A 13,352-nucleotide genomic window follows, 5' to 3' on the forward strand; every position below is an offset into this window, starting at 1 on the left:
TTTTTTAAATCCTGAACTCTTTGTAAACTGAAACACGGAGTTGCAAAGGCAAACTGTGACCTGCCCTAAGGGAGTGCAGCCCTTAGTCCATGTCAAGGGCTTGCTTGGCTCAGTTGTGTCTACAAGGATATGTTTTTTACATCTGAGCTGCACAGTTTAATCAATTCACTTTTTTACTTCTTTTATTTTGCATTTGTGGTTAATTTGTTATTTCCCAGTGAGAGCAAGTAGCTTTATACACTTTCTGGAGGATGTGCCATGCACTGGGACAGTCAAGCCTGCAAAACTGAAGCTTGTAGTGGTTTTGCAGACCTGGAATCTCCAGTGGGTTAAGGATTGGGTCTACAGTGACCACGTGGCATTGCAGAGCTTGTACATCCCTCAGCTTTTTATTTTTGTTTAGTTTTGGGGTTTTTTTTAATTATGTGATTTATGATTAAATCTCTTGCCTTCTCACCCCTTCCAAAACGTTTTCATAGTACCTCTGGGCTGAAGTGCTTCAAGACAATTACCATTAAAATGAATGTTGTGGGAATCTCAGTCTATTAATTGTCCAAACTTTTTTTCTGGAAAATGGAAATTGGATGAATATAACCCCAAATTGTTAGGGCTTGATTGGATTCCACATAAAAATTTTATCAGTGGGACCTTCGCTTTATTTTTTGTGTAAGCTCCCATCCTTGAAAGATGCCTAAGCAAAATTTAAAATAAGATTTGATTGAACAGGAGTGTGTGTGTGTGTAATGTTTTGCATGGGCAAAGTGAGAGTAAAAACCTCATCTTAAGTGAAAGCAGTACAATCTAAGATCAGCTCAGATACAGGAGAGACTGCTGGTTTGCCTCTGATATTTCACTTGGATCTGCAGACCTCTGCAAAGGTCCCTGCCCATCTTTCTAGTATTTTTAGTTATTTACTTCTAAATTACTAAATAGTTATTATTATTTATTTATTAGATATTTAGTTATTTTTTGTTACATACAATAATTGAAATACAGCACATTTGAAATACAGTGATCAAGCTCTTGTTTGTTAAAAAACCCCTTGAAATACAGCACATTTCAGTTTTCTTTTTAAATTTGGGGGTTGTGTGAGCAATTTTTTTTTGTGCAAGAAATTTTGCTGAACAATATTATTCTGAAGAGCGTGTAATTCCATTTTATTGTTAGCCATCAGTGCTAATCAAACCATTTTTTTTTTTAACCCACTAAATTAAGAGCAAGAGTCGGAATGAAAATGCAGTGTGGAGCTGCTGAATTCTTTCTGAAACGCAGATGCTCTATGAAATTTTTACTCCCATAAATCACGGATGCTCAACATTGCTGGCAGAACAGGATGGTTGGAACCCGTGGCCCGTGCACTTGCAGCTGGTTCTCCACCTTCCACAGCCTGTCCTTCTGCAGCCGATCCACTCCCGTCTGCTTTTTTTAATTTTGCTTTTTATTGCTACAACAATGCCACTGAAGCTGTGTTCCCTGGGCCTGTGTCTCATACTTAAAACATTCTGCGTCGGATCGCTCTGAAACCAGAGTGGGATTCCAGCTCCCCAGGGAGGCAGCTGGGCAGCACAGGAATTCCAGTGTGACGGAGATGAAAGTGCCTGGCTGCTCTGCCTGCCTCTCTCAGTCCCTCTGTGAATGACGAGCACCTCGGATGAAAGGCCCTGTAACAGTAAAAATAGCTAATGCAGCAATAATAATAACAATAAATCATTCGATCAGATATTTCTCGCTGCGCTGAGGAATTTTTCCTTCTAACTGGAGGAATTTATTTAAGGGTTTGTTTTACAAACCAGCGCTTGATCAACGTGTTGGATGGGCTCCTGTAACCATCCAAGCTGTTCCAAAGACTCCTTGGCTGAAGAGGAGGTTGCTGCGTTGCCAGACAATCTTTCTTTCTTTTTTATGTGGTGGTAGTTCTGTTTCTGCAAGTAATTTTTCCTCCTGGTTTTCCTTTTTGCTTCTTTTACTTCTCTGCATGCAGTGCTCCTCAAACTGCTGCCAGTTTTCTGGTCCCAGCCAGCGTTTTCAAAGGGGTTTGACATTCATTTGCTTTTTTTGTGTGTGTGCCCACTGTGAGGGATGTCTGGGTTTCTGATCTGTCTGGTGGGGAATGCCAGCCATTTTCTCAAGAAGTTAAGATGGGATTCAGGCAAAGAAGTGGCCTGAGACTTCACTTGGGCCCTCTGATAAGACCTTTTAGGGGTACACTGGGTTTTCAGGTGCTTCCCACCCTGCTCTGAGTGTCACTTCAGAAACAGCTGAAACATTTGTAGGTCGGACCTGGTACTTTTCCAGAACACGTAGGTAGAGCAGAGATAGAAAGATGGTCAGTAAAAGCATGGAATAACTTGTTCTAACCACTTTCTGAAAACAGACTGAAATGATCCCAAAATCTGGGCATTAAATTTGCCTCTACAGAATAGAGGTTACTTTGTGTCCTTGAGATACTCAGGGGAAAGCAGTGGTGTCTTTGTTCTTCTACAAGGCCTTATTGGGAAGGTCCCAGGAGCAGCAGAGCATGAGGAGGTGGCAGGATCTTCTGTCCTAGTGCGGTTAGAGGGTTCCCTCTGGCTTTATTGCCTGGCTAAAGGGGCAGTGACACCTGCCCTCACCCTACCCTGAGCACCACTCTGCACTTGGACAACTTTATGTGATAATAAATTAAAAGTTCCCGGGTGCAGACAGGCTTCTGCCATGCAAGGCTGCTCCTGCCCGAGCCCTGTCCTCCACAGGATGCCGGGGGCAGGTGTTTGTCCCTGCTAATGGGGCCCAGGGCTAACAACCAGCAGACTGTCAGGAATGTCCTCCTGTGCCAGGAAAAGCCTGCTCAGTTGAAATGGCCAAGTGTCCTATTTTTAGAGGTGAATGTAATCACGCCGTTCTTTCTCACCAGCTTTGCTCGCTGTTATGTTCCTCTGCAATTCGTGCTGAAGCAGGAGGAGCCACGAGGAGGCAGGTTGCTTGCCTTTGGGATTTGAACTTGCTGTCCCCCTGCCCCACTGTGGCTTTGCTGCAGATTTTTGTCTCCTGGGACCAGATGAGCAGTGGTGTGTGTGCAGCACTGAGTGGGATCAACCGGCTGGGTGGTCTTGGAGGATGCTCACGGGCTGAGGGACTGAACCCCCATGTGGAGTGTGTCCATGGGGTAGGAGAATCAAAGGGAATAGGGTGCTCCCAGACCTGGGGACATGTCCTCATTTTCTTTCCAGTCCTTCTGTGATGGTCACTGGAGGGAAGAGAGGATTCAGACAGCCAGCCAATATCACACAGACACCCAAACAGTGTCAAACTTGAGTCCTCAGTTCAGCCAGTGATCCTGAAGGGAGGATCCGAGTAGGTCCCTATAATGCATTTGAGCTTGATTGTCCTGATTGCCTGAAGTGTGTTCTCCAAGGCACATCCAAAATAAACAAACTGAAAACCCAACCACACTACTTTCCTTGGTCTTCTTGAAGATGCTTAGGCAGCGGTGGGTAACTTCTGCTCAGGATCTTGTAGGTTCTGTCTTCACGACAAGTCACTTCAGTGAAGCAAAGCATTTTGGGTGGATTTCAGAGTTTGAAGGATGGGGGAATCTCTTTCTCTTTCCCAGATGGAGTTCGTTGGAGTAAGCCAGCTGTCATTCATCCACGACCTGGGACCGAAGGGCATGTGAGTTGTGAGCTGTGTCTTTGTGAGTTATGAGTCACTAAGAGCAAGGCTTTATTAAATAAATACTATTTAAATAGCTTTCCTTTCTCACTGGTAGGAGACTGGAGAGTATTTTGCCATCCAGATAGAAAAAATTATTAATGTTCAGACAGAAATGCTACAATTTGGGGAAATAGTTTTGAGAGCAGGCTGCTTTGCAAGACACGAGCTGGCTTACAGGGTTTCTGCCCTTCCCTCCCTGCAGTCTGTTGATCCCCTTGTTTCTCCGCTTCCAGTGCCATAGACCAGCGCCCTGCATTTCTTAAATCTCCTTTATTTCCTTTTGGGGGACTGTTATTTTTGCCCTTTGTCATAGCACAGAGGCTTGGCACAGCCTGGAGGTGGCAGGAGCCATCCCTGGGCACAGAGGAAGGGGGGGATTCAGCAAGCACCCTCCACCCAAAAGCTCCCCTGCACCTGCAGGTGAGCCATGTCACCCACCCTGACCCTGTTTCTGTCCTCACAGAGAAGGATACATCATGAAGCGCTCCGGGGGCCACCGCATCCCTGGCCTGAACTGCTGCGGCCAAGGGAGGATGTGCTACCGCTGGTCCAAAAGGTACTGCTGGGGCGGCGAAGGTGGGGGGTGCCACGTGCTCCTCGGGCACACAGAAATGCTCGTTTTGTCTTTTTCTGTAACGAAATCCATGAGGGAGATTCTTACTTTTCCATAAAAGCCACAGGTTTTTCAGGCTGAAAGGGTGTGTAGGATGTTCTCCCCTCACACTCCTGTGTGGTGGGTTTTTTCTTCAGCTTTGGAGTTCACAGAAGGGACATGATACTCCAGAGGAAAAGTGGGATTTCTTACAGCCTTGAGCTGGCAGAAATGGCAATAAACCCCCCAGCCTGTTCCCAGCTTTCTCTGCTGTGGGACCACCAGTGGCTCCATGCCTTCTGAAGGGGATGTGGCTGGTGACACTGCCCTGGGCATGTTCCAGCCTTGTTTTCTGAGCTTCCTTTCCTCAATTTACAAAATGAAAATCAATTAATTGAAACGCTCTCTGGACCAGTTCAGAGCAGCATTAAATCAGACGTGACCTGCAGCAGTTAAGGGGCTGTTTGGTGCAATTAACCTTGGCATTAAATACGTTCCCTCTTCCTTATTGCTGCAGGTAGTTAAATCCCAGTGTTTTCATGGAAGTTTTCACAAGCCATGCTGTTCCCATGTCCCTTTCTAATGTAGACAGACAAAACCTACTGACTCCATCCCTTTACCTTCTGTGTTAGGCCTTGGTACTGCCTGGGGCCACAGCACAGGGAGATGTGTGCTGTGGGGGGGTATGTGTGTTACCAGCTACCCAAAAAATAAAGGGAACATTTCCTGGAGCATGGCCTTCCCCTGCAAGTCTTTCCTTTTGAAAATCCAAATAGCCCATATCTGCCTCACAGCAACAGTTTTCTTGGTCGATAGAGCTTCCCCAAGCATTATCTACCTTTGGATTTTAGCATCACTCGTGGGCTGTCATTAGTTTTATCTTCAGTAATTCTCTTTTCCAACAAAACCTTTCTGCATTCTTGTGAACAAATGGTCCTATTTCTCCATAGTCTTTCTAACGTTTCTTAATGTAATTTTACAGATCTCTGTGAGTACCAGGAAATAAAGATGTGACTTTCCTTCAGGTCAAATCAGTAAATTGTCACCAATTCTTTTTCTCTTTTATGGAGAAAAGAAGTCTTTTCCTCTTGATACCCCTGAGTTAACTCATCTCTGTGTTATGCAGAGCTCAGGCTTTTGAGGGGACAGGAGCACATCCAGCTCCAATGGATCTTCATTTTACTTTAGAGCCTAAAAATGGGGTGGGAGAGGTGTTTGAGTGGGATTGTGTACACAGTAGCATAAGAGGGGCACCAAATTCCCATCATGGCCCACAGGGATTGACAGTTTATGCATCAATAGCCAAGCAAATAACAGCAATATTTCCCAGAGAGGGTTATTTAAATGAAGGATTTTAGGACGTGGAGGCGGACAGTGGGGTGATGCTGTGAAAGGGCATGGGTAGGACTTCTTGGGCTTGTAGAGCTGCCTGGGAAAAACAGAAAGGGGAATGCTTGGAAATATACTCTGTGGGATGTTTAAGAGTGGAACTATGGGCCAGATAGGGAGGGGAGGTATTTCGCCACCAAATGAGAGGTGATGCTGGGTAACTCTCAGAGCCCTAAAAGAAATTAAAAATGATGGGATCTGGAAGTAGATGAGCTTGAGGCTGTTACTAAAGATACAAGAATGAACAGATTTTTGCAGTGTTTCATGTTGCTTTGTGTATTTCTGAGTGTACAGAAGAATGAGGCGAAGGGCTGGTGATGGAGACCTGTGTGGGACAGAGGGGGCTGGTTACCCCAGCTACGCCACAGGGGGAGAAAAAATTAGAAATGCCATTCACAGTAAAAAAATGTGTTTTTTCCAGAGTTGCCTTCAGGCTACACTATTTATGTAAAACCTGCCGGTCATCTCTCCTCTCGTGTTTTTAACAGGGTGCCTGTTGCTTGGCAATGAAAGCTTTCCAAAATGCCTCGTTCATATATTTTGATAGGAGTGAAAGTGATCCTAGCATCAGAGTTAATGTTAGAAATGTCAAATAACTCTCGTATAGAATGCAAACTGAATTAAAATCTGGGATGGAGACATCTTTTTTGCACCTTGCCTGGTGCTGGGAGGTTTTATGACCAGGGAGGTTCTCATGGGTTTTGTTAAACAAGCAAACCTGTATTTTCAAAGACTGTGTAAAAAGGAGTCATGTAGATAACTCTAAAAGTCTTGCACTGAATTCAAACTCATTACACAAGTTCATAAAATAGATTCTTTCCTGCTCAAGAAAATTATCCCTGGTCTAGCCCCTGAGAAGAAATTTTACCATTCAATTAGGGGTATATTTATTTAGGGAATGTTTTCCTTTCCTTCATAAATGATTTGCCCTTGTTTTGATGGAAGCACTTTCCCCTTTTATTAGTAGCTTTGTTTTATGACTTATGTATTGACAACTGGCACGGGTGTGAAATCCAGGTGACATGGTTGCTGTGCCCCAACAGGTGGCTGGTGGTGAAGGACTCGTTCCTGATGTACATGAAGCCCGACTCGGGGGCCATTTCCTTTGTCCTGCTGGTCGATAAGGAGTTCAACATCAAGATAGGCCAGAAAGAAACAGAAACTAAATATGGGCTGCAGATCGACAATCTCTCTAGGTAAGAAAACAGGCTTTGTTTAGCCCCTCTTAGTCTGCTTTTGCTTTCTTAGGGGGGAATCGATGTTGCTCTGCAGGAGGAGGGATTAACAAGGCACCGGGCTGATGGTGCAGCTCTGCTTTCTGCTGGGCTGCTGCTGCTGGTGTGCTCAGACCTGTGGGGATTTGGCCCGTAATGCTCATCATTTCCGATATCTTAATGAGGCATTTGGAGCCTCAGCTGCTGTTTGTCCATCCCTGCGGTTATTGCCGGGGCCTGAGGGCATGGTGCACACTGAGTTGTACAGCCTGGTTTGGCAGCAATTGCTTAGGTAATTTTCTAGGTGCTCTGTGTTCCTTTTATGTTGCAAGCAGGGATGTTTTCTGCATCCCAATGAGGTATTACCCAAAAGACATGCCAGTTGGGATAAAGAGATATTTAATATTTTTATGTTAGTGCACAGTGTAAATTCATCTCTTAAAAAATACAACATTAGCTGGCTCCAACTCCAAAGTTGATGCTATTAATTTAAATCTGGGTATTTTATGCTTGGCAGTGCATTACTGTTAGTCAGTCAGAACAGCTCAGTGCTGTGTATTCTTTTGCAAACAAAACAGCAAAGCAAAGCCCTTACTTTTTGCTTAAATAAAACATGACTGATGCAGATGCATTTACCAACACGGATAGACGGCGAGGGGCAGCCCAATTAAGCACAAGTGGCTCCAGCATCCTGCCCTGCGCGTCCTCTGTTTTACAGGTCGCTGATTTTGAAGTGTAACAGCTACAGACATGCCCAGTGGTGGAGGCAGGGCATAGACGAGTTCATTCGGAAGCACGGCAAGGACTTCCTCACGGAGCATCGCTTCGGCTCGTACGCGGCCGTGCAGGAGAACACGCTGGCCAAGTGGTGAGGAGCGTGGCAAGACCATGGGAGGCTCAGTGCTGTCACCTGCTGCCATCACCCCAGCTCTGATGGATAGAGCTGGTGGCCTTTGGTAGCTGTGGGGACTGATGATAATTAGAGAAGTTGCAAAAAACCAGAGGTTTTCTCCACCGGGAAGGGAATAGCGGGGCTGGTGACAGGAGCGCTTTGCTTCTGTTTGCGTCACAGCTAATAGCATTTTCTAACATTAAGTTTCGCTGGAATTTAAACACATTTGAGATTTGTCATTGTAAGGATAAAGGGAATAAAAGAGATTCACCAAAAGCAAATTTGGGTATAGTCTGAGGGTGACTGGATGTTATGCACACAGCAGTCCCGTGAGTGATCCTTCTGTCTGCATGCAACCTGGCTGCGCTAAGGCGTGCCCAGAAGCACCTCAAAAGCTGGATTCTGGCTGGAAGCAAACCCTTGAGGTGCTTTTGCTGCAGCTTCTGCCCTGCAGCAACCGCTGACCGAGTAGTTTCCGTAAATCAGAGAAAACACCACCATCCTGTCCCGAGGGACAAACCTGGCTTGAACCTCGAGCAAAATCCAGGAATACTGTGTGTGGCTGGCAGAAGTGCCAAGTGGCTCTTAATAACCTCTTATTGTGCTGTTTCACCAAGCTACTAATAGCAGCATTGAATTCTCCCTGCGTGTCGTCCCTGATTCTTGCTATTAGGTTTGTGTTTGCTTTTGAGAAGAGAATGTTAAAACTGACACTGACACTTTGATTAATGAAGGGGAGGAAACGTAAAACCTTCACGCTGTGTTTGCTTTTGCAGGTATGTAAATGCGAAGTGGTACTTCGAGGATGTCGCCAATGCCATGGAAGCTGCTAAGGAGGAGATTTTCATCACAGATTGGTGGTTCGTACTCGCACGCTTGGGTGTTGACCAGCTGTCTCTCCCGGGGCGTTGCCGACAATGCGGCACTGTTCGGGGGCCCTACAGTATGGCAGCGAGCCGTGCGGCCAGATGGTTTGGCAGCACACCCGAACCTCTCCTTGTGTTGTATTCAAAGGCCTTTTCAGGAGGGCTGGCAGCAAAAGCGCATGCTTCACATCAACAGCTTGGTTGTCTCCTTCCGTGGAAATGCCTGAAACTGCGCGGAGGCACCACCTGAATCGCAAGTGTTGCGGTGTGAGGTGCTCATCGGGAGTGAAAATCGCTGCAGATGTGAGGGGCACAAATGGCCTTCAGTATATGAGGGAACAGGGATGCTCAAACACTCCAGACGGTGTTCTTGCCATGGAATCCTCCCTTCAGCTCCTCGCTGTCTTGGGAAGGCTCATGCCAGCAATGAGAGCATCCTGTGGCGCTGGGATTTTGGTCTGCTCTTAAACAATCAAGATAATGGATGAGGGGAGTTTTGGTTGCCCTTTCTGAGCTGTGTGGCTGCCAAAGGACCTGGCTCTGCCCACTACTTGACTAGTGATTCAGTGTGTTTGAGCGGTGCTCTCGTTCCTGTTTGAGGCAGGAAAGGGTGTTCTCACAGCCTCTGGCAGAGTTTCTTGGCTGGGTACTGGTTGTGACTGCCCATGTCTTGCCTTTGTGCAGGTTAATCTGCCTGAGCCAGCCTGGACCATGGGGGTGGGAGGCTCGCAAGATATGACTCAGATGTCCTCTTCACCTTGGGCATGTCTCTGCTTATCTTTCTCCATCTGTGAAATGAACTTCTTGCTTCTTATCCACTGCCTCTAAGAACTGGGAGAATTAGTTCTTAGGTGGAAATTATTATGAGAAAGCTACATATGATGTTAAAATTTTCTGGGATAAATCTGTTTCCTACCATGACCACAAATTAAGCCCAATGCTCCTGGGTCCCCATATGCAACATCAGATGGCAATTCAGGAGCATCCCATTTCAGACCCCTTGTCTCTTACTTAGTGTTTTATTCAGACAATTGTTAATGTACCATGGAATTCCAAAACTTATCCGAAACTTGGAGTATAAGATAAAAATGCTGTTGTCAGAAGCATGTTTTTAGGATGCAGCGATGTGCTTTGTTCAAGCAGAAGTTCCCATGCTTGGTACAAAAGGAAAGGAATGAAATTCTGTCACTTTGCTCTGCAGCAGTTAGGTGAGATAGCTTTAAGGATTACAAGAAATAATTAAGCAATCAATCAATAAAATGTCCTGTTGAGAGATCCTATTGCTTTGTCTTTAGACAGGAAGGAAAATTCAGTACAAATCTGTGCTGCTCAGATAGCCCAAGTACCAGGCGAACTGAAATCCCACTCTTATTTATTTATGTCTGCACGTTTCTTTCAAATCTACCTTGGGATTTTCTTTTGTTGCATCTTTCTTTCAAAGATAGAGTCCAAATTTCCCTATTTACACATCACTGTTAAACTTGGTCTCGTGGGTTGTTAAATACTAAGATGAATGTGCTGGACTCGTCCCCTGCCTTCTGTAATGCTCTGTTATTAAAGAACAAAGAGCAGGATATTGGAGAATGCATCACTCTGGGACATAAACCTTCCCATCCACTTTATTTAAACTTTGATTTCTTTGCTTCCCAGGTTGATTATTTAGGCCGGTGCTTTGTTTGCAGGCTACATATGCTATATTTTTTTCCACTCATTTATCTTCTTAGGCTGAGCCCAGAAATCTTCATGAAACGACCGGTTGTGGAAGGAAATCGCTGGCGGCTGGACTGCATCCTCAAGAGGAAGGCAGTAAGTGAGCTCCAGCTGCAAACCTTACCCTGCAGAGAGCCCTGTGCACCCAGTTACAGTGTCGTACTGGGACCCCAGTGTTTGCACTGTTTAGTTTGGTAGAGATGAGAGTTAAAGTTGGCCAAACCTCGTATCAGATGGCCTCGGAAAATTGCGTGTTTTGATTTGCACCCCCTATTTGGGTTTGGAAGAGCTCGGAGGCGGGAGGGTAGATCCTTCAAACTTCAGTGGCTTCAGATTGAAAGAGTCTGGGCACAGGTTGCCCAGAGAAACTGTGGATGTCCCATCCTTGGAAGTGTTCAAGGCTAAGTTGGACAGGGCTTATAGCAACCTGGTCTAGTGGAAGGTGTCTCTGCACATGGCAGGGGATTGGAACTCGGTGATCTTTAAGGTCCTTTCAAATCCAGGTCATTCTATGATTCTGTGATTCTCTGATTGCCCCAAGTTAGGGTCACTTCAGCTTGCATTATGACTGCCCAGTTCCTGGTGGAGTCAAAGGCCTGTTGCTATCTCATGCTCTCCATGTGATATATGTAATTTAGAAGTAAGGGAAAGGCTGAGAACTTTGTGGTGTGTTCATGAGTGTGGGCTGTAACTCAACCGATAATAACACTGTTGCTCAACAGAGTTTGCCCCATGAGATCAGTGAGGCAGAAGGTAAAGCATGGCTGGGAAATCTCTTGAACTCTTGCTGTGGTAGAAGGGCAGGAGTCCATATGGACGTGAACTTTAACTTTGAGTGACTTTAAAAGAGGACAGGTTTAGATTAGAGTTTTAGATTAGAGATTTAGTTTTAGATTAGAGACTGCCTAAGCTCTCAGTAGCTGCTTAATGGGAATAGGAATTTAAAAGGCTGTGGAATGTTTTGGTCCCAAGTTTATGCTGTCAAACTCCAGTGCAAATTTTTAATCCATGCTGATTTATGGCAAGTGAAGGTGTCCCAGTGTGTGACCACAAAAAGCACCATCTTTTTATCACAGCTCATTGTATTCCAGGAGCTTGTTTACCTCTACCAGCAGAAAGAACTTCTTTGCTGGTTTTGAGTTGGCAGCATCCCCCTTTAGGTGAGGGATGTCTGTGCGACCACACGGGTCTCATCATCCTGCAGAGACAGTTAGCTGTGGGCAAACCTCAGGGCAACACGAGGCAGCAGAACACTGAACTTCAGTGCAGGCGTGCAGCATGATTATACATGGAGTGAATGATGTTTGCAAAATCACCTCGAAGGGTGTGTAAAAGGAGCTACTGTAGGAATGACCTTTTGGTGGGCTTTGGCATAGCTCAGCTCTTCACACACAAACTGAGACCTCCTCAGGGAGCTGAAGAGCTTTCCCGAGCAGTGCAGGTCCTTCCAGGCTGTGGGGTCACCATGGTGGGTCTGAAAGGGCATAGTCAAGGGCAGGTTACATCAGTCTGCATTTCCATCTGCAGGCACAACACACTTACGTGCCTCTTAGGTTTTCCTCGCTTCAGAAATGGACTGTATCCATTGACGTGCCTATGTACCATGTGTGCTTTTTCATTTCTGACAGCAACAAGGAGTGAGAATTTTTGTTATGCTGTACAAAGAGGTGGAGCTTGCCCTAGGGATCAACAGTGAATACAGCAAGCGGACGCTCATGCGCCTCCATCCAAACATCAAGGTAAGTGCACGCTGCTGTAAGGAGGACATTTGCATTTGCTTGTTCTTGATGGCTAGTGCTGACCCCAGCGTATTTGGGTGTGGACTGAAAGAGTGTTTCCCACCATTACAGTGGGAATAGTCTGAGAAGACATACCCATGTAGTGACTACAACTCAATTTCTATAGATCTTAGTGGAACATAAAATTGCCTAGTTTGTATTTGCCAAAGCAACTATTTGTCTAATTCACAGGAAGCATATTTCATGTGACAAGTTAATGGGGTTACATCAGATGGAAAATTGCACTTTGAGAATGTTGCCTCATTTCAGCATTTCTCTTCAAACATGAATGATGAGAGTCATCACTGGATATGTTAAATGTTTCCATCACAGATGAACAGCTTTGCACTGTCCTGTGCTGTTACACTGCTGTTTCGGCACCAAGCAAAAAATGAGCTGTGGCAGACAAACCAGTAGATAAGGCTGGATCCAGTCTCTTAAAATTAGAGATATATACATCTTAAGGAGCAATAAGATACACATTATGCTAGAATAATTGATTTACTGTCACTTGATCAGTTGTCACAGTGAAGGGAAGCGTCCATTCACCATCATCTTCGCAGCAAGACCAGAAGGTGTAACTGGAAGATACACTCTATCCGTGTTACAGGTTTTGGGAGCAGCCAGATGAAATTCTGTAGCTTTTTCTCCAGGAAGCTGGTCCAATGGCTCGAACATAAAAAAATAAAACTATACGCTGTATGCTTAGATATAGAAATTTCTGTGCCATAAACACATGTTAAAAAGAATCTCATAAACAAATGCCAAACAACTTGCCGATTTTAAATGGGGGAAAAAAAAAAAACAGCCAACTTCTCATTTCACTTGTGTGGCGGCAACAACCAAAGAAGTGACTCAGATCGCCAATATGTTGTTTTCTTTTAGAGCAGGCTCTGTGTTTGAAAGCTCAGCTATTACAGCTCTACTGAAAGCATGGTTTGTTGAAACAGTTTCCTTGACTAAGGTCCTCTTATGAAACTGTCGTTGTTAAGTGTGACCTGTCCCAACATCAGTAACCATTGCTGCTTGGGAAGCACCTGCCTGCCAGCATGGCTGACCCAGCTCGTGGGGAATTGAGTAGCTTCAGTAATCAAGCAGTCTGTGTGGATGTGATGGTTTTGGTTTGCACCCATTAACAACTCCAGTGTTTCCCCGAGTGCAAAAAAAAAAAAAAAAAGCTGGACAGCTCTCTGCCGGGAGGGGTTTAAATTTGGCAGC

The 13,352-nt window shown here is 45.2% G+C and overlaps 1 protein-coding gene across 3 annotated transcripts in view; it reads left to right on the forward strand.

Annotated features, from left to right (window-relative positions):
* The window catches only part of PLD1 (phospholipase D1), a 62,213-nt gene that overhangs the window by 23,662 nt on the left and 25,199 nt on the right, over window positions 1–13,352 (forward strand). For all 3 annotated transcript variants that reach the window (XM_027891302.1, XM_027891303.1, XM_027891304.1), the window contains 7 exons: window positions 3,593–3,651; window positions 4,157–4,249; window positions 6,718–6,870; window positions 7,607–7,756; window positions 8,557–8,640; window positions 10,371–10,452; window positions 11,985–12,095. In XM_027891302.1, the coding sequence (XP_027747103.1) occupies window positions 3,593–3,651; window positions 4,157–4,249; window positions 6,718–6,870; window positions 7,607–7,756; window positions 8,557–8,640; window positions 10,371–10,452; window positions 11,985–12,095 (732 nt within the window). The remainder of the gene's footprint in view (window positions 1–3,592; window positions 3,652–4,156; window positions 4,250–6,717; window positions 6,871–7,606; window positions 7,757–8,556; window positions 8,641–10,370; window positions 10,453–11,984; window positions 12,096–13,352) is intronic.

The sequence above is a fragment of the Empidonax traillii genome, unplaced genomic scaffold (genome assembly GCF_003031625.1).
Source record: "Empidonax traillii isolate 1590-97213 ecotype Southwest subspecies unplaced genomic scaffold, ASM303162v1 scaffold319:size813200, whole genome shotgun sequence".
Taxonomy (NCBI): domain Eukaryota; kingdom Metazoa; phylum Chordata; class Aves; order Passeriformes; family Tyrannidae; genus Empidonax; species Empidonax traillii.